General features: G+C 45.8%; 2 protein-coding genes across 2 annotated transcripts in view; one reads left to right on the top strand and one right to left on the bottom strand.

Moving 5' to 3' along the window:
• Positions 1–9,783, top strand: part of DDAH2 (DDAH family member 2, ADMA-independent) — a 56,094-nt gene extending 46,311 nt beyond the window's left edge. The window contains exons 6-7 of the mRNA XM_070936665.1: positions 804–947; positions 7,859–9,783. Coding sequence (XP_070792766.1) covers positions 804–947; positions 7,859–7,975 — 261 coding nt within the window. The 3' untranslated portion in view covers positions 7,976–9,783. The remainder of the gene's footprint in view (positions 1–803; positions 948–7,858) is intronic.
• Positions 9,784–18,222: 8,439 nt separating this feature from the next.
• On the bottom strand, positions 18,223–26,455 carry LOC139309360 (TNF receptor-associated factor 1-like). The gene is made up of 3 exons (XM_070933419.1): positions 26,394–26,455; positions 22,736–22,884; positions 18,223–18,877 (listed from the first exon to the last, which is right to left on the bottom strand). The coding sequence occupies exons 1-3, from the start codon at positions 26,437–26,439 to the stop codon at positions 18,659–18,661; spliced, it is 414 nt and encodes a 137-aa protein (XP_070789520.1). The 5' UTR covers positions 26,440–26,455; the 3' UTR covers positions 18,223–18,658.
• Between the last annotated feature and the right edge of the window lie 212 nt (positions 26,456–26,667).

Below are 26,667 nucleotides of genomic sequence, written 5' to 3'. Positions count from 1 at the left end.
GTTGCTAAGCGAGATAGTTGCTAAGTGAGTTTTGCCCCATTTTACCTTTTTTGCTAAGGTGGTTGAGTAAATCACTGCCGTTGTTAAATAGTAACATGGTTGTTAAATGAATCTGGCTGCCCCATTGACTTTGCTTGTCGGAAGTTCGCCAAAGAGGATCACGTGATCCCACGGATGCTGCGACCGTCATAAATATGAGCCAGTCACCAAGCATCCAAATTTTGGTCACGGGACCAAGGGGATGCGGCAACAATTGTAAGTGTGAAAAACGGTCGTAAGTAAGTAAGTCATTTTTTTCAGTGCCGTTGCAACTTCAAACGGTCACTAAATGAACTGTTGTAAGTCAAGGACTACCTGGATCTGATTTAGGAAGGCAGTTTTTTTTAAGTTTCCCTCAGAAAGAAAAAGGAAAGCTGGAAATGAACCAAAGGTGCTTTTTCAAGAGGCAACTGGATTTTCTGGTTTTTCTTTGAAGACGTTTTGCTTCTCATCCAAGAAGCTTCTTCAGCTCTTCTTTGAAGAGAAGCTTTTCTCCTTCAAAGAAGCTTCAAGGAAGCTTTTCTTCTTCAAAAGAAAAACCAGAAAGTCCAGTTGGCTCTTGAAAAAGCACCTTTGGGGCAACCATGACCCGGATGACTGAGAATCTCCAGAGACATTCGGAAATGAACCAGTTCAAGAAAGAGTGGAATGAGGATGGATAGGGGAGACAAAATGAAAATTATCTTTTCGATGCAATCTTGATTAGAGCTGTAGATGAGTTGAGTTCCTCTAACCCCCCACCGCCCATCTCTTTTTTTCTGAAGACCATGGAGCAATTAACTGATCACCACTACGAAACGCTGACAGTTCCTGATGACCCAGCTGCTAATTGTATCTACACTCGTCTGGGCCAGAAGAGTAGCGTCCTTCTGCATCGCAGCACAGAAGAATATCCGAACAGCGTGCAAGTAAGACGAAGGGGAGACTTGGGTCTCATGGAAAGGATGGGGACAGGGGTGGGCTTCATAAATTTTAGCAAGGGGTTCTCTGCCCGATTGCTGGGTGGGCATGGCCATGGTGGGTGTGGCCTAGTAGGCCTCCTGCACCATGGTAGTGGTGGTGGGGGGCATTTTTGCCCTCCCTGGGCTCTGGAAGCTCTCCTTGAACCTCCGGGATGGCGAAAATGGCCTCCCTAGGCTCCGGATGCCCTCTGGAGGGCCCATTTCCGGCCTCCCCAAACTTCCGGTAGGCCCGTTTTTCGCCCTCCCTGAGCCTCCATGCACACCCTGCACTTACCTGCATCCAAAACGGGTCATGTGGGGACTCCTGGGAGGGGAGGGGCGGGGCGGGTGGGGCGGGGCCAACCAGGAGTGGGATTTGGAGGTTCTCCGAACTGCACAGAATCTTAGCTAGAGGTTCTCCCGAATCCCTGCGAACCCCCAGCAGCCCACCTTTGGGTGGGGGGCTTTTGGGAACGCAATGGGTTCTATCTGCAGCATTTGATTGATTGATTATGTGCCATCAACTTGTTTTGAAACTTAATGACCACAGAGGTGGACCTTTTCCAGAACTGTTTGGCCCTTCAGGACTTCCAAAGGTGGACCCATCACCACTGCTGGTCATCCTCTTTCTTTCACTTTTCCCATAATTATCAATTTCTCAACAACAACAACAAAAAATGTACTCAAGGGGAGCTCTATAGACAATCCTCGGCTTGCAACCGTTTGAATTTACAAGAGATCAGCCAAAAGCTACTTATAATCTGGTTCTGAAATTGTAGTGTCTGTCCCCCTGGTCATGTGACTGCGAGTTTAGGACTTTTCGGCTCCTACCCTTGGCTGCACCTGCTTCTCCACCAGGATTCTGCCTCGGTGGGATTCTCCTCTAGCTTTTCTCCTCAGCTGACACACACCCGTTCATTTGCCCTGGCCAGTGGACCATGGCCCCTCTGTCCCACATGCTTCAGCAACAGTGTGGCATTGAATGGGCCATGCCGAAGCGTGTGGGACAGAGGGGCCGTGGCCCACTGGCCAGGGCAAATGAGCGGGGGGGTGTCAGCCAAGGAGAAAAGCTAGAGGAGAATTCCCAAGGCGGAAGCCTAGCAGAGAAGCAGGCGCAGCCAAGGGCAGAAGCTGAAAAGTCCCATTCCGATGACCATGCTTGGCAACTGGCATAAAACATCCATTTTAAGTAAACCAAAAGATCCAGGAGCCCAAGAAGAAAAAACAGGAATTATCAACAATACATAATGTAAAGATTGTAAGACCCACTATGGATAGGAAGAAGGTTATTTATTTATTTTAGAAAATTTATATAGCTGCCTATCCGCTTACTCTAAGTGGCTTACAGATGATAAAAACACAATGTAGAAAAAATAAAAATAATAAAAAATAAAATAATAATAAAATAAGTCCCCACCCTAGACTAGCAGAGTGCATCCATGAATACCAACCTAGAGAACAATGGTGAAATCCAATTTTTTTTTACTACTGGTTCTGTGGGCGTGGCTTGATGGGCATGGCAGGGGAAGGATACTGCAAAATCCCCATTCCCTCCCCACTCTGGGACTAGCCAGAGGTGGTATTTGACAGTTCTCCGAACTACTCAAAATTTCTGCTACCGGTTCTCTGAACCGCTCAAAATTCCCGCTACTGGTTCTCCAGAACCTGTCAGAACCTGCTGGATTTCATCCCTGCTGGAGAACGAGTTTGTTCTAGTGGTTAAGACACCAGGCTAGTCCCGCTTTAGTTAGGGAAGCCAGCTGGGTGATTTTGGGTCAGTCACACACTCTCAGCCCAATCCACCTTACGGGATTGTTGTTGTGGGTAACATAAGAGGAGAAAAGAGTATTAGGAATGTTCTCTGCCTTGAGTTATTTATAAAAATAATAAAAGCAGGCTAAAAATAAACTAGCTGTCAGAACACACAATGAAAATTACTTAATCTCATAACGCTTGGACAGGCTCAACTTTAGTTTCAACTGGGAAACTATGAGCACCCTTGACTGAACTAAATCAAAAAAGTTCTAGGGAATTCCTGGAAGCCTGGCATTCAGAAAAATCAGTCATCACAGAGATAAACCACATTTACACACTATTAAAAAAGAAACAATAAAAAGCTAAGAAAGGAACAAAAATAGATAGATAGATAGATAGATAGATAGATAGATAGATAGATAGATAGATGATAGATAGATAGATAGATAGATAGATAGATAGATAGAGGTAGATAGATAGATAGATAGATAGATAGATAGATAGATAGATAGATGATAGATAGATAGATGATAGATAGATAGATAGATAGATAGATGATAGATAGATAGATAGATAGATAGATAGATAGATAGATAGATAGATAGATAGAGGTAGATAGATAGATAGATAGATGATAGATAGATAGATGATAGATAGATAGATAGATAGATAGATAGATAGATAGATAGATAGATAGATAAATAGATAGGTGGGCTACTGGGGGTTCACAGGGGTTTGGGAGAACCTCTAGCTAAGATTCTATACAGTTCAGAGAACCCCCAAATCCCACTCCTGGCTGGCCCCACTCACCGCACCCTGCCCCTCCCAGGAGTCCCCACGCGGCCCGTTTTGGATGCAGGTAAGTGCAAGGCACGCGCGGAGGCTTTGGGACGGTGAAAAACAGACCTACCCGGCCTCCAGAGGGCCTCCGGATTTGGGGTGGCTGTTTTTGCCCTCCCGGAAGCTCGAGGAAAGCCTCCGGAGCCTGGGGAGGGCAAAAACACCCCCCCACCATGGTGCAGGAGGCCGACTAGGCCACAACCGCCATGGCCACTCCCACCCAGCAACTGGGCAGAGAACCCCTTGCTAAAAATTTTGAAGCCCACCCCTAGGTAGGTAGGTAAGTAGGTAGGTAGGTAGGTAGGTAGATAGATAGATAGATAGATAGATAGATAGATAGATAGATAGATAGATAGATAGGACTAGAACAAATCCTTTCTAGCTGCCAACATCCAGATAAGCAGGGATTAACACCAGACAAATAATGAAGTAGAAAACAATGCTATTCAAGAAACTGCTAAGGAGAAAACTACAACCCCACGAATACTCGCAGGGCAAGCTACTGTATATAAACAGAGAGCAAACCGCACACTCTGTTGCTTTTAATGTTTCTAGTCATATACTGAAACATCTGCAAGCAAACAACCAAATTCAGAGAGCACCAAGGGCCCCTCAGTTCAACGCTGAGCCACAAATAACTCTCTTCTATTGGGACACATTTGAAATATCAGAAAGGTTCTTATACTGTACATCCTCAAATACCAATGTGTACTCAGAAAGCTCCCTGGGAACCCATTCCACCTTTTAAAAAAATAATTAAAATTAAATAGGAAATTGGCATAGTGAAAATGAGATATGTTAGAGGCATTGGTATGATCCCTGCAGCCAAGCCCCAGGCAGTCTGGCAAGATCAAGAAAGCAAGAAGTGCAGATCTCTATAAAGTCTTTTAATCTTGGTCTGGAAAAGGTTTTTTTTAAAAAAAGGCTTAGTTTATTTAAGGACGCAGGTTTCCATGAACTGCAAGTCACCTGATCTGACAAACCCACTGTTTGTTGAGATCTTGTGAGATAACCTGAGACTTTTTAATGTAACTGAGTTCCGCAAACCCTTGATCAATTTTGATGTTTAAGCAGAATTCTGGGAGTTTCACACACCTTCAAGTAGCCAAGATAACAGAATAACAAAGTTGGAAGGGACCTTGGAGGTCTTCTAGTCCAACCTCCTGGTTGAGCAGGAAACCCTATACCATTTCAGATAAATTGTTGTCCAATCTCTTCTTAAAAACCTCCAGTGTTGGAGCACCTACCCAATAATTTGTTGGAGGCAAATTATTCCACTGATTAATTGTTCTAACTGTTAGGAATGTTCACCTTAGTTCTAGGTTGCTTCTCTCCTTGATTAGTTTCCATCCATTGCTTCTTGTCCTGCTTTCAGGCGCTTTCGAAAATAGGTTGACGCCCTCTTTTTTATGTCACCCCTTTAGATGTTGAAACACTGCTATCATTATCACCCCTAGTCTTTCTTTTCATTAAACTAGGAATACCCAAGGACGGTATTTTTGAAAAAATAAACATTGTTCCTCTCTGGTGTAAAGCAGAGGGGTTGAGATAAAGAAAATATCTGCTACACCTAATTCCTGCAACTGTTCTTTATAGGTTTTAGCCTCCAGTCCCCTAATCATCTTTGTTGCTCTTCTCTGCACTCTTTCTAGAGTCTCCACATCCTCTTTAAGTCTCATTTTACAGTGGGGTTTTAACCTATCATAAGTGTTGATTATCTACCTCACAATGTAACCTACATTTGCATTAATAACTTGTCTTCAATAGAAGAGAGTATCTGTACCTCAGGGCTGAAATGTCAGGTTCTTGGTGCTCTCTGAGCTTGGGGATTTGCTGGTAGACATTTCCTTACTCAAGTACCATCATTTTATTTTATTGTTTAGCTCAGGGGTCTGCAACCTTAAATACTCAAAGAGCCATTTGGACTTGTTTCCCACAGAAAAGAAAACACCGGGAGCCACAAAACCTGGGTGGGCGTGGCCAACTCGATGTCACTTACTTCCACCAGTCATATGACCCCCTAGCCATGCCTATCCAGCCGGTCATTAGGGCAGAGAACCAGTTATTAAAAAGCACCGGGAACCACAAAATCCTTTTGACATCTCTCTCTCTCCCCTCCTCCCTCTCTCCCACCCTCCCTCTCTCTCTGTATCTCTCTATGTCTGTCTCTCTCCCCCTCTCTCTGTATCTCTCTGTCTCTGCCCTGGCTGCTTCTCCATCCCCGCCGTTACCCTTACCTTCTCAGGCCAAGCGAGGAGTGACTGGGAGGGGAAGGCGAGGGGCGGGGCCAGCCAGTGGTGGGATCACCTGACAGGGAGCCACAGCAGAGGGTCCAAAGAGTTGCATGCGGCTCCAGAGCCACAGGTTGCTGACCCCTGATTTAGCTATTTAACATCACCAGTGTGAACATCTCCTTCCTTCTCCTCCCTCAACTCATCCCAGTTTAAACCCTGCATCTGATGACGTGGCCTGCAGCTGATGAAAATGTACACTGTTACAAAAAATGTTAGTCAGAAAAAGTGTGACTAAACTCCTGATTTTTAGCAACCATACGTTATCACAATTCTCCTCTTGCAACTTTTAGAAATTGTAAGTGGAATGTCCCAGCCTCGTTTATAATAAGTCAGTTAAGGTGGTTTTTTTTCCTGAATGATTGAAAAGCTTCTTCTCAGATAGTTAGCAATCTGAAGTAAGTTGCCATGTATGAAATAGACTGCCAGCAAATTTATTTATTTATTTATTTATTTATTAGTCATATTTCTATGCCGCCCACTCTCCGAGGATTCTGGGCGGCTTACACCAAAGACAGTATACTAAATAGCATATTGCCCCCAACAATCTGAGTCCTCATTTTACCCACCTCGGAAGGATGGAAGGCTGAGTCAACCTTGAGCCGGTGAGATTTGATCTGCTGAACTAGCAGTCAGCTGAAGTAGTTGCAGTACTGCACTCTAACCACTGTGCCACCTCAGCTCTATCTAAATTTGTCTTCCCTCCTTGGGTTGTCTATATCAACCTATAGAAGCAAATATTTGTAGATCAGGGTTGAAATGAGGGGTACTTAGTGCTCTCTGAGCTTGGTTGTTTTCCTGCTGACCTTTCATTACCCAAACTAAGTAACATCATCTGTATATATATCTACTCTGCCTTCCATTTCTTTGTTAGCCTGTCTACCATAATGGATGGAAACTAATCAAGGAGAGAAGCAACCTAGAACTAAGGAGAAATTTCCTAACAGTGAGAACAATTAATCAGTGGGACAGCTTTGCCTTCAGAAGCTGTGGATGCTCCATCACTGGAGGCTTTTAAGAAGAGACTGGACAATCATTTGTCTGAAATGGTATAGAGCAGGGGTGTCAAACTCGATTTCATCGAGGGCCACATCAGGGTTGTGTTTGACCTCGGGAGGGGGGAGATGGGGGGGCGGTGTGTGTGTGGCCAGAGTGGGCATGGCCAGCTCGACAACACTCATGTCGGGGGCACCTGTGGTGGCCATGTGCTAAGGCAGGACTTCTCTCAGACCCTCCGTCACTCTCATTATAATCTCCTTCCTTCCTTCCTTCCTTCCTTCCTTCCTTCCTTCCTTCCTTCCTTCCTTCCTTCCTTCCTTCCTTCCTTCCTTCCTTCTCCTTTCTTCTTCCTTCCCCTCTTCCCTTATTTTTCCTTCCTTGCTCTCTTCCCATCTTTTTCTTTCCTCTTTCCCTTTCTCCTTTCCTGTCCCTTCTTTTGGATGATCAAATGCAAAAGAGGAAACATCTCTCCTTTCGTTTTTGTTCTTTAGTTTGTTTTGCTAGCCCTCTGCCAGAGGCACCAAGGGCCGGCCCTTTGTTGTTTCCAGGGCGGCCCCGCAGGCCAGATCTAAGCATCCAGCGGGCCAGATCTGGACCGTGGGCCATGAGTTTGACACCCCTGGTATAGAGTCTCTTCCATATATATAGAAGAACTCCAAGGTCCCTTCCAACTCTATTATTCTGTATTCTGTACCTCCAAAGATCCTGCTGGGATGGCAGAGAGCATCTCAGAAGCTAATTTATCTTTTGATAATCGAATGTTTTGTGACTAATGGGTCTGTGATGGCGGCCATTTTCTGAGCGGGCATATCTCTGCAATCAGTTGTGTTGTGAGTGCGTTGTGAGAAAGTCAGAGATTGCCACATCTCAAAATGTCAGGTGTGGCTCCAACTCAGAAAATATGGTCTATTCCTGCTTTAAAAGAGCCGAGTTAGGAGGGGTTTGCATTTGTAAAAGAGAAATAACACGTTTCTGTTTTGCTTGTGTTCTTAGCCTTTTCAGAAGCTTCCAGATTACACCCTGATCCCTGCGGCGTGCACAGAAGTAGCCAAACTTGGTGGGACTCTCTCTTCCTGTTCTCTTCTCATCAATAAGAAGCTGGAGATCTAGTGCCTATAGATCTACACAAAAATACAGATTCCCCCCCAGTTCCTGGAGCCCTTTCCTTGTTTTCTTTGTGTAGAGCAATGTAGCTCTTTCCCCACCATCCCTCCACTTCCTTACGAAGCAGAGTGCCACCCTAATTCCCACGCCTGCTAATTAGGTCAGATTTAAATTTGGTATCTGTTTCTCTTTTAATTTACATTGGACCTTCTCTTCCCCACCAAGTCTTACCTCTCTTTACTTTTCTCTCTTTACCTTTTCTTATGTTACCCATAAGGGATGTGGTGGCTCAGTGGCTAAGACGCTGAGCTTGTCGATCGAAAGGTCGGCAGTTCAGCGGTTCGAATCCCTAGTGCCGCGTAACGGGGTGAGCTCCCGTTACTTGTCCCAGCTTCTGCCAACCTAGCAGTTCGAAAGCACGTTAAAAAAAAGGCAAGTAGAAAAATAGGGACCACCTTTGGTGGGAAGGTAACAGCGTTCCATGCGCCTTTGGCGTTTAGTCATGCCGGCCACATGACCACGGAGAGGTCTTCGGACAGCGCTGGCTCTCTTCGGCTTTGAAACGGAGATTAGCACCACCCCCTAGAGTCGGGAACCACTAGCACATATGTGCGAGGGGAACCTTTACCTTTATGTTACCCTTTAGAAAGATTTTTTACTCCGGCATAGATAGGAGTTTATATCTCTTGCTCCCAAAACTTAATAAAAGCCACATCAAGGAAGCTTGGCCTTTCAGCAATTCGTCAGTAACTCCTATTTTATAATAAGGTTCTCAAATGTTCAACCCCACTTGGAGGATTTAAGATTCACAGTGGTGCTTTTTTCCTCCCTTCTTCTTCTTCTTTTTTGGCTTTGTCAATGAGAGGATTTTGTGGGACAAGATTATTGCAATAGATACTGAGATATAGTTGTGGGCAGCCTTTTTTTTTTGGGGGGGGGAAGATCCTTAGGAGCTGGTGGCCAAAATAGGACCTTTATTTTTTTTTTCTCTTTCTATATCATTATATTAGTTTTGGAAAACAGAGGTATTCTTGTAGCCAAGGTCTGCTTGCGATTGTTATTGCAAATGGTCTTTGGCTGGCTTGGCAAATAGATCATCTTCCATTGTTAGAGAACTGGATAATTCTAATACCACTGGTTATTATGGATTAGGAGGCATCCCTAACCAGTAATGGTGGAAATCTAACATTGCATATGTCCTGGCAGAAGTCTTAGTGGTGGTGAAGGTCCAGATGACCTTCACTGCCTCTGAAATGTTCTCAAAAAACTTCACAAGTAGCAATAGAGGAGAATATCTGCAGCTCAGGGTTGAACTGAGGAATCCTTGGTGTTCTCTGAGCTTGGTTGATGTCTTGCAGACATTTCATTACCCGACTAGGTTATGTCATCAGTTGGATAATGAAACATCTGCAAGTAGACAATGAAGCTCAGAGAGCAGCAAGGACTCCACAACTTCGTAAATGGTATCTTATATCTCTCCTTAGCCTACTCTATACCACGGTGCTTTTAATTTTGGATTTCTGAGAGTATAGAGTTATTCTCCGCTGTTTTCCCAGCTCACAGCAGTTTCCTTCATCCCACTTCTGTGAAAACTCACAAAACGAAAGTCATCAACCGAGGAGACTTTTCCTTCAACAGCACCACGTTGTGTATTTGTGTAATGTGGATAAGGGGCACTTGTAGCAATGTTCTTGAGAACAATTCTGCTGACGACCAGTTCTAGGAGCCTAGATGATTCACTCACTGCCTCGTTTAACCCTCTGTGAAATCAGTTTTTTAAAAAAGTAATAAATAAAAGACTGCCAACAACTCAATTTCTTAATGGGTCTCTCTTCTTTGGTTTCATTCTTGGATTTTGGTTCACCCTACCATCGTCCAACTGAAGAGCTTCCATTTTAATGGCATGCTGTTTTTAATACAGGTAGTCCTTGACTTACGTCCACAAATGAGCCCAAAATTTCAGTTGCTAAGGAAGACATTTTGTTAAGTGGATTTTGTCCCCTTTTTCGACCTTTATTGCCACAGGTGTTAACTGAATCACTGCAGTCATTAAGTTAGTTACACAGTTGTTAAGTGAATCTGGCTTCCCCGTCGACTTTGCTCGTCAGAAGGTTGCAAAATGTGATCACAGGACACTGCAACAGTCATAGATACATGCCAGTTGCCAAGTGTCCGAATCTTGATCACATGACCGTGGGGATGCTAAAATGGTAATTGTGAAAAATGGTCATTTTTTTTCAGCGCGGTTACTAAACGAATGATTGTAAGTCAAGGACTATCTCAATAAGTTTTTTTCTGTTTTCTGTCTAATAAATCATGGTGTCTCCTAACAATTCAAAGGGCAAAATAAAAGGAGATAAAAGGATATTTGGATTTCAGATTTATTTTCTTTAACTGTGTGAGAAGTAATGGAATAGAGATGATAAAGGATGATTCTCCAAAGCCAACAAGATATTTTCAACATGTGTCCATGCATGGCATCTAGCTGTGTTGTGAAACTTTCACATCAAATGGAATATGGTGTATCACAATATGTTTGTGCCTTGCTAGATGTCTGCTGTTTCTTTATTCCTACAGTAAGCAAGAAAAGCAAAATAAAATCAGAACATATATTGACTCCTTAGCACGGTGTAATACGTAGCTGATAGTTCCTGCTTGGTTTTGTGAATTGCAATCACTACGAGGCCCATCCTGTGTTTATTTCAAACTGTCCAACTCAATCAATTGAATGTGATTCTCGGCCTCATACAACATAAATTAAACATACAGCCAAAAAAAAATAAAAATAAATAAATTACACATTCTTGAAAGAAAACACAAATGTGCAAAAATGGCAAGCTGAACGGAATAGATTAAATTAACAAACAATAGGGGACTCCATTCACCAAGACTAGGTGTGCCCAACCTTGGGGGACTTTTAAGACTTGTGAACTTCCATTCTCAGAATTCCCCAGGGAATTCTGGGAGTTGAAGTCCAGAATTCTTACAGTTACCAAGGTTGGATATTCCCAACCTAGGCATTTATCTCCATTCAGATCTGGGGAAACACCATTCTAAAGGAGACAGAGTCAAGGCCCATCAGATGTCTGGGGGAAGATGATTCCAGTGAGCAAGACGGCCACTAAAATGTGATGCTACTTAAATCCTATCAAGTGACGACGTAATGAGTGGGAGTGGGAATACCCGGGGTTGGGCAGTGTTCATAGGGGAAGGCAGATCTGCAAATAGCTCAAGTTCTATGCCACGTATGGCTTTAAAGGTGATATCCAGCATCTTGAATTGTACTAGGAAGGTTATAAGGAGATAGTGCAGATCACAGAGTAACAAGATAGACCAGGGGTGTCAAACCCAATGTCCATTAGCTGGATTAGGCCCTTGGGGTGCTTAAATCTGGCCCATGGGACCGGCCCGCAGTGCCTATGGCAGCCAGAATGGGGCACGGGGCTGTGATGGGTTTCAAAATTTTTTACTACCGGTTCTATGGGTGTGGCTTAGTGGGAATGGCTTGGTGGGTGTGGCAGGGGAAGGATACTGTAAAATCTCCATTCCCACCCCACTCCAGGGGAAGGATACTGCAAAATCTCCCTTCCCACCCCACTCCAGGGGAAGGATACTGCAAAATCTCCATTCCCTCCACAATCCAGGGGAAGGATACTGTAAAATATCCATTCCCTCCACAATCCAGGGAAAGGTTACTGTAAAATCCCCATTTCCTCCACAATCCAGGGAAAGGTTACTGTAAAATACTCATTTCCTCCGGATCAACTGGGACTTGAGAGGCAGAGAATAGATGGGGCCAGTTAGAATCTTTTACTACCAGCTCTCCGAAGCACTCAAAATTTCCAGTACCGGAAACTCCAGAACTGGTGAGAACCTGCTGAAACCCACCTCTGGCACGAGGATCCCTCATGTGCCCCCCTGCACCCCATTTTAGCTAGCAGGGTGCTGCAGGAAGCTGTCCAGGCTGAAAATGGGGCGTAGGGGGGCTCACGTGGCCCCTCCGTGGCCCAGTTTGGCCAGCAGAGTGGCCAGTTTGGCCAGCCCCCTGGCCGGCCCGAAGAGAACTACAGTTTGAGACCCTTGAAATAGACCAATTTGGTCTAGTGGTTAAGTCACCAGGCTAGAAATCAGGAGACTGGGAGTTCTAGTCCTGCCTTAGCCGTGAACATCGTTTGGGTGACCCTACGCCAGTCACTCAAATCTCTCGGCTCATCTCACCTCACAGGATTGCTGTGGGAAAAATAGGAGGAGGAAGGTGTGTTCACCATCTCAAGTTATTCGTAAAAATAATAAAGGTGGGATAAAAATAAATAAATACATAAAATGTCACATGAACAAAGCAATTCGCACCATCCTGCTGGATTCTGGATCAGCTGAAGTACTGGATAGCCCTCAAGTCCAGCCCCACGGATGGCGTGTTAGAAGAATCCAATTGTTAAAACTCCCTTACTTCCATTTTGAACACATGCCAGGGTCTTCCTCAAAATATTAGCTGGCAAAATGGCTTTGGGAGCCATTTGCCCTGTGAAACGGTATATAATAGGGAATTTTCAGAGTTGATAAATGCAAAGAGCCAATGATCCGAATTGAGAGAATGTATGCATGAGGAAGGCTTAATGAGGAAATGTTGTATCGACTTGAAAGTAAGTAAAATAGGAATGGAAACAGAAATATGGGGGGGATTTCTTCTTCTGAAAAAGTTTCCCTTTCAGTTGAGGGTTATTTTAAGATTCAAGTTCACCTTCCGTTCAAGTTAGAATACGTGGTCTCAAATATTTATTGCCAAACTTGGCTTTTCATGTACTTCTTTTTTTTTTTTGTACTGGGTGGGAAGGAAGAACAAAGTTCTCACTTTGTAAACATGAGAGGAAAATTTCAAGTGGGTAAAGACATTAAAATTTCCATCCCTGGACAGTAGTCAAGTGATCCAATATTGTAAGAAGGGTTAATCCAATTTGTGTTTTTCCTTGGAATATCTCCATTGCTACAGCCACTTTCTTTTAGAAAGGGGAAAAAAAACGCCTTACACCAGAGTTCTATGCTGGCTGGAGAATCCTGGGAGTTGAAGTCCACAAGTCTTAAAGCTGCCAAGTTTGAAGACCTCTGTCTTACACCAACTGCCAGTTCATTTCCAAGTACAAGTAGTCCTCAATTTACAATGGTTCGTTTAACGACAGTTCAAAGTTACAATGGCACTGAAAAAAGTGACTTATGACCGTTTATTTACACAATATGACCATTGCAGCATTCCCGTGGTCACCGGATCAAAATTCAGATGCTTTGGCAACTGGTTCATATTTATGACGCTTGCCGTGTCCCAGGATCATGTGATCGACTTTTGCAACCTGACAAACAAAGTCAATGGGAAAGCCAGATTCCGTTAAAAACTTTGATACTAACTTAACAACTGCAGTGATTCACTTAACAACTGTGGCAAGAAAGATTCGTTAAATGGGACAAAATTCACTTAACAGCTTCTCGCTTAGCAACATAAATTTTGGGCTCAGTTGTGGTCGAGGACTACCTGTAAAAAGGTAAAGGTTTCCCTGTCCAGTCGTATCCATCTCTACGGGTTAATGTCAGGGTTCGAAGTAACACCCCCAACGAAAGAAGACTCCGAGGCTTGAGTTTCCTCAAAGTTACACTTTATTAGAGATGTCATATTGGCACATCTGGGAAAACCCGAATCTGAAAGCTTCCAGGTTTTTTCCACCCAAAGGAAAGTTCAACACCCTGCCCAACACCCACATGTCCATCACATGGCCCAATCCAAATACCGTGCCGAGTGGAGACGCCTCCCAGGTCCAACCCTTCAGGTGCAGGGCAAGATGTCCTTGACCTTCTGAGAAAGGAACGTTATTATGATTATATATCACCCTGCCTCCATGCAATCCCCCCTCCCAGTTTCCCACAATAGTAAATGTGGCAGGCCTGAAGATGCAACTAAAAAGATGGCTTCCAGGCCTTACACGGTGCTCATCTTCATTTCTTGGCAGAGGGAGCCACTGCTGTCCGAAGAAAATTTCCATGGTCATGTGGCCAGCATGGCTATGCACCAAAGAGACATGGAACTCTCTTACCTTCTCACCAAAGTGGTACCTGTTAATCTACTTGCATTTGCATCAGTGGTGGGTTTCAAAAATTTTTACTACTGGTTCTGTGGGTGTGGCTTGGTGGACGTGGCATGGCATGTGATGTCCCATTGCCTGGAGGCCGTGCAGGTCTGGATGGGGAGAAATAGGCTCAAACTCAACCCTTCCAAGACCGAGTGGCTGTGGCTCCCGGCGTCCTGGTATAGTCAGCTGTTGCCATCGCTGTCTATAGGGGGTGAATCTTTACCCCCCACAGAGAGGGCTCGCAATCTGGGTGTTCTCCTGGACACACAGTTGTCTTTAGAAGAGCATATGACGGCCGTGGCCAGGGGGGCCTTCTATCAGGTTCGCCTGATCCGCCAGTTGTGTCCCTTTCTGGACCGGGATGCCTTGCGCACGGTCACTCACGCCCTTGTTACCTCTCGGCTGGACTATTGTAATGCTCTCTACATGGGGCTCCCCTGGAAGAGCACTCGGAGGCTTCAACTGGTCCAGAATGCAGCCGCGCGGGTGATTATAGGGGCAACCCTTTGCGCTCATGTAACACCTCTCCTGCGCGAGCTGCACTGGCTCCCAGTGGTCTTCCGGGTGTGATTCAAGGTGTTGGTTACCACCTTTAAAGCGCTCCATGGCTCAGGACCTGGATACTTACGAGACCGCCTTCTGCCACCGATAGCCTCCCACCGACCAATTCGCTCCCACAGAGAGGGAATCCTTAGAGTGCCGTCGGCCAAACTATGTCGGCTGGTGACACCCAGGGGGGAGAGCCTTCTCTGTGGGGGCACCTGCCCTTTGGAATGAACTGCCCCCGGAAATACGCACAATCTCTGACCTCCGAGTTTTTCGCTGTGCCCTCAAGACCCTGCTCTTCCGACAGGCAGGGCTATCTTTGTAAAGGAGTTTTAAATTCGGAGTTTTAAATTTTTGTGTTTTTAATGAATTTTGGCCGTAAATGTAATAATTTTAATATTTTTTTAATTTAATTTGGATTTGTATTGTGTTTTTTACTTGGCTGTGCACCACCTTGAGTCCTTTGGGAGAGGGGCGGTATAGAAATAAAATTATCTATCTATCTATCTATCTATCTATCTATCTATCTATCTATCTATCTATCTATCTATCTATCTATGGCTTGGTGGGCGTGGCAGGAGAAGGATACTGTAAAATCTCCATTCCCACCCCACTCCAGAGGAAGATTACTGCAAAATCCCCATTTCCTCCTGATCAGCTGGGACTCGGGAGGCAGAGAATAGATGGGGGTGGAGCCAGTCAGAATTTTTACTATCAGTTCTCCAAACTACTCAAAATTTCCACTACCAGTTTTACAGAACTGGTCAGAACCTGCTGAAACCCACCTCTGATTTGCATGCTCTCGTAATTATAGTATTTCCATGTGAAATATGGTAAACCAAACAGATTTTTAACCCTTAAATTACTACAACTTGTGTCTGAATCTTCGAGATCTGCCTTATTGTCCCTTCGCCATTGATCTGTCTCACAACAGCATGGGTTCAGCTGTCTCCAAACCCACCCCAGGTCTTCAGAACATGGTTTCCATTGTAGAGAAGAATCTGACTTTGCTGGGTTTAAAAAGCTGAAGCAATCTTTTTAATGGTTGCATCAAGACTCTGCTGGTTGGCACACGAAGAAAATGATCAGAAAATAACCAATAAGAAAAATAATATAATAAACACAGGTAGTCCTCAACCTTACAACAGTTCATTTAGTGTCCATTCGAAGTTATAACGGCACTGAAAAAAGTGGCTTAAGATGGTTTGCCACACTTATAACTGTTGCAGTATCCCCATGGTCGCGATAAAAATTCAGAGCCTTGACAACTGACTCATATTTATGACAGTTGCAGTATCCCTTTTGTAAACTGACAAGCCAAGTCAATGGTGAAACTAGGTTCACTTAACACCCGTTGTCAGGGTTGGAAGTAACAGACCCAAAGCAATCAAAAACCTGAGGCCTAGAGTTTCCTCAAAGTAAGAATGTATTAGGAATGTCATATTGGCACAGCTGGTGAAAACCCGACTCTGAAGGACCAGAGGTTCTTCCCACCCAAATCAAAACCCAAAGTTCTTTCTCCTCAGGTCACACATCCATCACATAGTCCAATCAGGTCACAGTCCCAACTCCGGCTGCCTTTTATCCATGCCTCTCCAACACCTGGTAGAGTGTCCTTCGCTCCCATGAGAAAGAATGTTATTTTGGCTACACATCCCCCAGCTATCTCTATCTCCCCTCTCACATTCCCACAGCTCCAACCGGCCTCCCAAAATGGCTTCAGGACTGACACCCGTGTTACTGATTGATTTATTTATTTATTTATTTATTTATTTATTTATTTATTTATTTGTTTGTTTGTTTGTTTGTTTAAATTTCTATACCGCCCTTCTCCAATATAGGACTCAGGGCGGTGAACAGCCAAAGTAAAACAAGACATACATACAAAACATACAAAATCTAAAAACTGATTAAAATAATTAAATATCTTGGCCGTAATTAAAACTTTTCCAATTTAAAATCAATTTAAAATTTGACTCAAGACAGCCCAGCTAGTTGAAATAAATGGGTTTTCAGGGCCCGACGAAAAATCCGGAGGTCTGTTATTGTACGTAACTCTGGGGGGAGGTTGTTCCAGAGGGTGGGCGCCACCACAGAGAAGGCTCTCCCCCTGGGGGTCGCCAGCCGACATTGTCTGGCGGACGGCACCCTGAGGAGGCCCACTCTGTGTGAGCGTACTGGCCGGTGGGAGGCTATTGGTGGCAGAAGGCGGTCTCGTAAGTACCCCGGCCCTAAGCCATGGAGCGCTTTAAAGGTGGTCACCAACACCTTGAAGCGCACCTGGAAGACCACCGGGAGCCAGTGCAGCTCGCGCAGGAGAGGTGTCACATGGGAGCGCCTCGTCGCCCCCATAATCCCCCGCGCGGGCCGCGTTCTGGACCAGCTGGAGCCTCCGGGTGCACTCCAGGAGGAGCCCCATGTAGAGAGCGTTGCAGTAGTCCAGGCGGGAAGTGACGAGTGCCTGAGTGACTGTGCGTAGGGAGTCCCGATCTAGAAAGGGGCGCAACTGGCGTATCAGGCGAACCTGATAGAAAGCCCCCCTGGCCACGGCCGCCAAATGATCTTCTAAAGACAGCCGTGCATCCAGGAGGACGCCCAAGTTACGAGCCCTCTCCGTGGGGGCGAGTGATTCACCCCCAATAGCCAGCGATGGCATCAGCTGGCTATATCGGGACGCCGGAAGCCACAGCCACTCGGTCTTGGAGGGGTTGAGTCGGAGCCTGTTTCTCCCCATCCAGGTCCGCACGGCCTCCAGGCACTGGGACATCACTTCAAGGGCATCATTGGGGTGGCCTGGGGTGGAGATGTACAGCTGGGTGTCATCAGCGTACTGATGGAACTCCACCCCGAAGCCACGGATGATCTCACCCAGCGGCTTTACATAAATGTTGAACAGAAGGGGCGAGAGGATCGACCCTTGTGGCACCCCACAAGCAAGGTGCCTCGGGGTCGACCGCTGCCCCCCTGTCAACACAGATTGCGACCAGTCAGAGAGGTAGGAGGAGAACCACCGCAGAACGGTGCCTCCCACCCCCAACCCCGCCAACCGGTGCAACATGATACCATGGTCGATGGTATCAAAAGCCGCTGAGAGGTCTAACAGGACCAGGATAGAGGAGCAACCCCTATCCCGGGCCCTCCAGAAATCATCCACCAATGCGACCAATGCCGTTTCCGTGCTGTGCCCAGGCCGGAAGCCGGACTGGAGCGGGTCTAGATAGACAGCTTCATCCAGGTACCGGGGAAGCTGTTGCGCCACCACACTCTCAACAACCTTCGCAACGAAGCGAAGGTTGGAGACTGGACGATAGTTAGCCAAAACAGCCGGATCCAGAGAGGGCTTCTTGAGGAGGGGCCTCACAACCGCTTCTTTCAAAGCGGCCGGCAGGACCCTGCAGTGATTCACTTAACAATGGTGGAAAGAAAGGTCGTAAAATGGGACAAAGTTCACATAACAAATGTCTCACTTAACATAAATTTTGGACTCAATTGTGGTTATAATTTGAGGACTACCTGTAATAACAAAAAATAATAAAAACAAGACAATACATAATAAGAAATAAGACAAATATATTTAATGGTCAACAAAACTTCAATAGGTCCAACTATTCCGGCAAGGATGTGAAGAGATAATAGTTTTACCTTTCCAAACATTAGAAATGGGTTTGTAGCCGAAAACCTTAGGTTGATATCTCCTTTTCACTCTTGACAGAATATTTTGGATTCTGCATAATCATCCCGTTGTGGTATGTAGATCTTAGAATAAATTAATGGATTCAAAATTGCATTAGGAGCACAGACTTTAGGGAGTCCTTCAACCTCTGGGCTGTTGAATGGGTGATAGGGAAGGGGTTGAGTAAGCTCCACTGAGTTTTCTCCATTGTAGCCTTACTGAGTAGAGATTGGAAAAATAAATGCAGCAGTGTTACGCTTTCTTTTGACAGATATTCTGGAACCTTCCATCATAGTGGAGCAACTGGGGTTGGTAGTTTGGTCTCCACATCTGAGATGAAGGTTGCCCAATAGTTTAAGCCTTTGTGTCAATTACAGCTTGAATGGCTAACGTGTCATTATGGATGTAGCCAGTCCCTGGTTCGTAGAGTGAGTTCAAGGGGTAGAATTCAGGGAGGCCACTGGCCAGGTTGGTTTCACTGATGGGCCGCTGGAATGAAGACGAGGACTCCAAGGAACGGAAGGCGCTGGAAACGTGATGATTGTTGACTTGATCCAACAAAGTGAAAGTCACCTAAATGTTAAAGAAGGGAGAAATTATATGCACTGTATTTTGTATATTATATTATATGCACCAATTTACGTGCACTAAACGAAATAGTGTTGGTCTGGGGCCATGTATATCCTTGTCTATAGGCCAGATTACTTTCTGGGTCTTTCAAGACCATAAATTGAAACCTGGATTAGTTTAGGGGTATTGGAAGAAATTTCCCTGGTTAGTTCCCAGTTGGGACATACCACAGACGCTGAAAAGAAATGGATGCAGAAGCCAGCTGCCAGAAAGTGGAATTCTTTTAATGCAGGAAGGCAAGAAGCAAAAAGCGACACAGCTCCAGCGTTCCTGGCTTGCAAGCTGAGTGGCATAATAAATTTATGGATTTTTATACCCATTTTCCCTTTGAAATTTGTGTAGTTTGATGAGCATTTGTGTGTACCTTTAGTTAAGGTGATTGCTCTGAGTTCTGTCTTCCTGCCTTAATGGGTTAATTCTGTTCCTGGGGCTTTATCTTTTCTATCCTGGGGGTTAATTCTGCCAGGAAAGAGGGAAAGGGAAGTTCCAGGTGAGTTATTTTTAGTTGGTTTAAGTACTTTCAGGATCTGCCTCATAATCCAGTCTTGTGATTTCTAGTACTAGCCTTTTGACAGTAGCCCAGACTTTTAGTTTACTTTGTTATTTCTAGTAACAAGCATTAATGGGTTTTGGCAGCATGCCCAGACTTTTAGTCAGCTCTGGCTGGGACTTTCGTTTTAGGCTTTCTTAAAGGGAAAGGGCCGGCTTGGCACTGTTTTCTGAGATTTCTGGTGCTGTGAAGTTTCTGGCACTGTCCTTTTTTGGGGGTGCACTTCCCACAGGGGGTAAAGAATGTGGGGCATGATTTTAGGGGAGGAGATCCAGCTCTAGAACCCAGCATTTCAGGGTCCCTGAGGGCTCAACTCTTTTCCTACTCCCACCCAACACTTATTACATAAAGATACCAGCTGAGGTCCCAATGGTGCTTTTTCAGGAGGCAACGGTAGTGGGTTCCACTTACTGATTTAGAACTTGGAGCGCGCGTGCATGTGTGTGCTTGCTTTGCTCGCGCACAGTGCTTCTGTGCATGTGCAGAACATTTTGTGCATGCGCAGAGTGTCCGTGATGACATCCGAACCAGGGCGAACCAGTAGAAACTCACCACTGGGAGGCAACTGGATTTTCTTGTTTTTTCTTTTGAAGACATTTCACTTCTCACCTAAGAAGCTTCTCCAGCTCTGACAGGATAGTGGGGAATATTCTGTCAGAATTGAAGATGCTTCTTGGATGAGAAGCAAAACATCTTCAAAAGAAAAAAAACGAGAAAGTCCAGTTGCCTCCTGAAAATTCACCTTTGAGACAACCATGACCTGGACGACTGAGAATCTCTACAGACTTCTACCAGCTGAGGCCATCCATTGGCATGGGCTTAAAGCATAATCAGTACAGATAGGCCTCAACCTTTCTTGCCACAGTTCTTAAATGAATCATTGCAGTTAAAAGCTACTAACGTGGTTCTTAAGTGAATCTGGCTTCCCCATTGATTTTGCTTATCAGAAGGTTACAAAAGGTGATCACATGATCCCGGGACAATGCAACCATCATAAATATGAGTCAGTTGCCAAGTGTCTGAATTTTGATCACATAATGTGATGGCCCGAGCCATGGCACGAAAGCAACACAACCAGGGTCTAACTCCCCTTTATTGTGCCAACTGTGCCTCCAAACATCCTCACATTCACTACAACTCCTGGAGCAAAGCTCTCACACGCACCTTCAGAAGCCTCTGGCTGCGAGTAGTCCAGTAAGCAAACTTAACCACACAGCAACCAGATCCAGCAGTCCAATAAGCCAGGTTAGCCCAAACAGTAACCAGGGCCAGCAGTTCAATTAGCCAAACAGTAAGCAGAGCAAGAAGTTCAGCGAAGCAGGCAAACCGGGCAAATCCCACAAAACAGAGTACAGCAATCTCCAGGTGTTGGCAAGTGCACACGAGGCTCTGCAGGTTCAACACTTGTTCCCGACCAATGCCCCTCCCACCGGCACCTCACTCCCCAGGTGTGCCTTGTGAAATGGGCCGGGGCACTCTCCTCCCTCATAGCCGGCTCAATCTGCATTGATCTCGCCTTCTCTCTTCCCTCCTTGTTCTAGGATCAGGAGGGTCCTTGCTCTTCACCTGAGCTCTGTCTCTCCTGCTCCTCTCTGTCTGCAGGCCTTACTAATACGGAAAAGCTTCGCCTGGACTGACTGTGTCCTTCCCCAGTTTCCTCCAAGGCCAACGGAGCCCCCCCCCGATCTCTATCGGCTCTTGTTTCAGCTCATCTTCCACCACAGTCAGACTCCGAGGGGGGGGGCATGACACGTGACCATGGGGATGCTGCAATGGTTGTCAGTGTGAAAAGTGATCATAAGTCACTTTTTGGTGTCGATGTAACTTCAAGTGGTCCCTAAATGAACTATTCTAAAGTCAAGGAGTGTACATCCCTGTCTTGGCTCCTTAAGGGATGCTGTCAGGATTTGTTCCCAGTGCTTAGAGCCAGTGGTAGGATTCAATCTTTTTTACTACTGGTTCTGTGGGCGTGGCTTGCTGGGCGTGGCAGGGTGAAGGATACTGCAAAATCTCCATTCCCACCCCACTCCAGGGGAAGGATACTGCAAAATCTCCATTCCCACCGCACTCCAGGGGAAGGATATTGTAAAATCTCCATTTCCACCCCTCTCAAGGGAGAAGGATACTGTAAAAACTCCATTCCCACCTCACTCCAGGGGAAGGATATTGTAGAATCTCCATTTCCACCCCTCTCAAGGGGGAAGGATACTGTAAAAACTCCATTCCCACCTCACTCCAGGGGAAGGATATTGTAGAATCTCCATTTCCACCCCTCTCAAGGGGGAAGAATACTGTAAAAACTCCATTCCCACCCCACTCCAGGGGAAGGATATTGTAGAATCTCCATTTCCACCCCTCTCAAGGGGGAAGGATACTGTAAAAACTCCATTCCCATCTCACTCCAGGGGAAGGATATTGTAGAATCTCCATTTCCACCCCTCTCAAGGGGGAAGAATACTGTAAAAACTCCATTCCCACCTCACTCCAGGGGAAGGATATTGTAGAATCTCCATTTCCACCCCTCTCAAGGGGGAAGAATACTGTAAAAACTCCATTCCCACCCCACTCCAGGGGAAGGATATTGTAGAATCTCCATTCCCACCCCACTCCAGGGGAAGGATATTGTAGAATCTCCATTTCCACCCCTCTCAAGGGGAAAGGATACTGTAAAATCTTCATTTCCACCCCACTCCAGGGGAAGGATACTGTAAAATCTCCATTCCCACCCCACTCCAGGGGAAAGATACTGCAAAATCTCCACTCCCACCCCACTCCAGGGCAAGGACAGTGTAAAATCTCCATTCCCTTCCCACTCCGCTAACCTGTTTCCCAGCTCCATTCTCCTGTGCAGGGCAACAAAAGAAGACCCAGATGATCAGCTGGGACTTGGGAGGCACAGAATAGATCAGGGACGGGGCCAGCCAGAAGTTGTATTTTCCGCTTCTCCAAACTACTCAAAATTTCCACTACGGTTTGCCAGAACTGGTCAGAACTGACTGAATACCACCTCTGCTTAGAGCTATGGAGGTCTGGATGTAAATCTAATTCTAGCAAGGCAGAGTGGCTGTGGACTTTAGCACCTGATTGGGATGGCACTCTCCCAAAAAGAGTTGGTATCCAATTTGGAAATCCTCTTGAACTTATAGCTGCTGTTTGGGGAACAGGTGGCAGCCACAGCCAGGAGAATTGAGGGAGGGAGGGAGCTTCCCATGCCATGTCTCCTTACCACAAGTTCAGAAGCTCCATCCTACCTTATGTTGGAAAGGCCATTTCAGCTGGAAATCGTATTCTCCTTTCATCACAACCAGGAAGAGCGAAAGGTGAGTTCCAGTACCGGTCCCATCTCCGTTCAGGAAAAGCTTCAGACAGAGCTTATAGCCATAGCGGCTGGTATAAAATGCTGGAGGAGCACAAAGGAGAGAAAAACACGAGATGCTAAGAGCAGCAAGAACAATAATACTGACTGGTTTATCTTTCGATAAACTCTATGGGAGGATAAACTTTCTGATGGAAATTGGAATCTTCAGGGTTCATTTTTGTGGGCGCTTTCACAAGAAGGGTTTTGCCTGCTCATAAAAATGGCAGCTGGGACAACGTACCATTTTAACCATGGACAAAACATAGGACAATTTTGGCCATGGACAAAACTGAAGGCTCTAGGATGCCCTCTACTATTCCAGGGGATACTTTGTGGGCCCCAAATGTAATTCTGCAAATAAATACAATAATAGGAGCTAGTGCTTTTGTTTCCCAGCATCTTCCTTACTTCCTTCCTTCCTTTCTCTTTCTCTTTTTCCTTCCTTCCTTTCTTCTCCATCTTTTCTCTTTCCTTCCTTCTTTCCTTCCTTCTCCCCACCCTTCCTCCCTTCCTTCCATTCCTCTCAATCTTTTTTCTTTCCTTCCTTCTTTCCTTCCTTCTCCCCACCCTTCCTCCCTTCCTTCCATTCCTCTCAATCTTTTTTCTTTCCTTCCTTCTTTCCTTCCTTCTCCCCACCTTTCCTCCCTTCCTTCCATTCCTCTCAATCTTTTTTCTTTCCTTCCTTCTTTCCTTCCTTCTCCCCACCCTTCCTCCCTTCCTTCCATTCCTCTCAATCTTTTTTCTTTCCTTCCTTCTTTCCTTCCTTCTCCCCACCCTTCCTCCCTTCCTTCCATTCCTCTCAATCTTTTCTCTTTCCTTCCTTCTTTCCTTCCTTCTCCCCTCCCTCCCTCCCTTCCATTCCTCTCAAACTTTTCTCTTTCCTTCCTTCTTTCCTTTCTTCTCCCCACCCTTCCTCCCTTCCTTCCATTCCTCTCAATCTTTTCTCTTTCCTTCCTTCTCCCCTCCCTCCCTTTCATTCCTCTCAATCTTTTCTCTTTCCTTCCTTCTTTCCTGCCTTCTCCCCACTCTTCCTCCCTTCCTTCCATTCCTCTCAATCTTTTCTTTCCTTCCTTCTTTCCTTCCTTCTCCCCACCCTTCCTCCCTTCCTTCCATTCCTCTCAATCTTTTCTCTTTCCTTCCTTCTTTCCTTCCTTCTCCCCTCCCTCCCTTCCATTCCTCTCAAACTTTTCTCTTTCCTTCCTTCTTTCCTTTCTTCTCCCCACCCTTCCTCCCTTCCTTCCATTCCTCTCAATCTTTTCTCTTTCCTTCCTTCTCCCCTCCCTCCCTTTCATTCCTCTCAATCTTTTCTCTTTCCTTCTTTCTTTCCTGCCTTCTCCCCACCCTTCCTCCCTTCCTTCCATTCCTCTCAATCTTTTCTTTCCTTCCTTCTTTCCTTCCTTCTCCCCACCCTTCCTCCCTTCCTTCCATTCCTCTCAATCTTTTCTCTTTCCTTCCTTCTTTCCTTCCTTCTCCCCTCCCTCCCTTCCATTTCTCTCAATCTTTTCTCTTTCCTTCCTTCTTTCCTACCTTCTCCCCACCCTTCCTCCCTTCCTTCCTAAGCTCTTCAAGCCTAGTGGCAGCAAAAAGTTCATGAGAGCATCCCATAGTGCCTATTTCTGAAAGGGGTCATGCATTTGCAAGTTTTATAATCTCAGCAGGATGCCCATTGCTGGATCTTCCTGTGTTTCCCCATAGTGCAAGCCCACAGAAATGATACTGGAGTGAGAAAGTCAACCAAAAAGCTGGCATCTCAAAGGTGCGTATTGCTTCGAACGGTAACTGGACTGTTTTTTCCTTGAGGAAGAGGAAGAAGAAAACGTTTCGCTTCTCATCCAAAAAGCTTCATCAGTTCTGATGGCGGGGATGGCGGGGATGGAAGGATAGGTACTGACAGTGGAGAGTGTATGGCGGGGAGATGGAAGGATAGAATAAAATAGAGATGGGAGGGACCTTGGAGGTCTTCCAGTCCAACCCCTACTCAAGCAGGAGACCCTGTTGTCAGGTTTCGATGTCATCTCAAATAAATTGCACTCCCAAACAATTAATCTTTGCTGAAATATTCCATTTATTGAGTACGACAGATCTGGCCCTGACTTCGTCGTAGCCGATACTAACCCTCTGACCCCCAAACCCTTCCCTTTCCGTTCCTCAATTCTCATCTTCTCATTGGCCATCTTCCAAGTCAGTCTCCCCAGCTTCTGACCTCACTCCACAGGAATGTTCCCCCCACCATCCCATCTCCTAGGGGATATTATCTACAGAGAAATATGTAGGTGAAAAGTCAAGCCTCGTCTTTTTATGGCAGCATCAGAATGCTGACACCTATACCATCTCAGACAAGTCACTCTCCTAGTCCAGTCTCTTTCTGAAAATTCCAGTGCTGAAGCACCCACTACTTCTGAAGGCAAGCTGTTCCACAAGCTGGTTAATTGGTCAATTAACTGATTAATTCCACAAGTTAATCACCCGCCAGCAGGTCTCTCCTCACTCCACCTGGGGTTCAGTGTTCCTTGCCCTGCCAGTTCAATCAGAATAGAAACTGGAAGGGACCTTGGAGGTCTTCTAGTCCACCCCCTGCTCAAGCAGGAGATCCTATACCAGTGATGGCTAGCCTTTTTGCTGTTGTGTGCCAAAAGCGGGGGGGGGGGGGGAGTGTGGGGGGGGGTCGCACATGCGCGTGCCCACACCCATAATTCAATGTGTCCCCCCCTCACGCGCATGTGCATGCGACCCCCTGCACCCACCCTGCTTTTTGCATGTGATGGCCTGGTGGGCCTGGTAGTCCCGTTTTTTTTGCCCTCCCCAGGCTCCAGAGCCTTTCTAGGAACCTGGGGAAGGCGAAAACGGCCTTCCCCACCCTCCTGGAGGCCCTCTGGAGCCGGAAACAGACCGTTTCCCATGCGCCGAAGCTGAGCTAGGGCAACGATTGCGTGCCCAACGATATGGCTCCATAGGTTCGCCATCATGGTCCTATCCCATTTCAGACAAGTGACTGTCCAGTCTCTTCTTAAAAGCCTCCAGTGATGAAGGACCCACAACTTCTGAAGGCAAAGCTGTTCCACTGGTTAATTGTCCTCACTGTTAGGAAGCTTCTCCTTAATTCCAGGTTGCTTCTCTCCTTGGTTAGTTTCCATCCATTGTTTTTTGTCTTGCCCTCTGTTTCTGATAGGATGGTGTGTGTGTGTGTGTGGGGGGGGAGGGAATGGAAGGAGTAGTAATGCAAATAAATATAATCCTTCCATTTCTCTCTCCCCCCCTCATCCTATCAGAATTATCTTTCCATTCCCCTGCCGTCCAGTCTCAACGGTCGATCCCTATCCTTTCATCCCCCTGGCATCAGAACTGATGAAGCTTCTTGGATGAGAAGTGAAACGTCTTCTTCTTCTTCTTCCTCAGGAAAAAACAACAACAACCCAGTTGACTTTTGAAGAAAAAAAACCACCTTTGAGGCAACCTGGATGATGGAGAATCTCCATAGCCACCAAGCAGAGATTTTTGGTCTAGCAAATCAATTTCCCCCTTTCTGTTCACGTCCTGATTTGGTCACTCACGGGGGGAATAAAGGGCAGGCCGTTTGCCGGTTTGAGCTTCCCGCATTCGACGCCCCACCCTGGGGACCTTCCAGAGGAAACACCCATCATAGCTGGTATGTTCCAGGGTCTGGATCCGGGATACCAAGCTGTTGATCATCACATCTTTCAGAGCCAAGAGTGAATCTTGCTGTTCTACCTGGAAAGAGTACATGGAAACATGCAAGAGAAATACTGATGCTTTCAATTAAATTCGGTAATCTGACATCGTATTAGACAAGTGTATGATTATTAT

The sequence above is a fragment of the Pituophis catenifer genome, unplaced genomic scaffold, assembly GCF_029215685.1.
Source record: "Pituophis catenifer annectens isolate HBS135680 unplaced genomic scaffold, rPitCat1.0.hap2 SCAF_2, whole genome shotgun sequence".
Classification (NCBI taxonomy): Eukaryota; Metazoa; Chordata; class Lepidosauria; order Squamata; family Colubridae; genus Pituophis; species Pituophis catenifer.
The sequence above is the reverse complement of the archived record's forward strand: the minus strand, read 5'-3'. Positions and strand labels throughout refer to the sequence as shown.

What these genes read in the sequence shown, in the direction of transcription:
- LOC139309360 (XM_070933419.1), bottom strand. Translation starts at nt 26,439, where the DNA reads ATGCGGGAAGCTCAAACCGGCAAACGGCCTGCCCTTTATTCCCCCC. An exon ending in GCCTGCCCTTTATTCCCCCC is followed by an intron (nt 22,885 to 26,393) that starts GTGAGTGACCAA and finishes GTGCTCCTCCAG; the next exon opens with CATTTTATACCAGCCGCTAT. An exon ending in AATGGCCTTTCCAACATAAG is followed by an intron (nt 18,878 to 22,735) that starts GTAGGATGGAGC and finishes TTTAACATTTAG; the next exon opens with GTGACTTTCACTTTGTTGGA.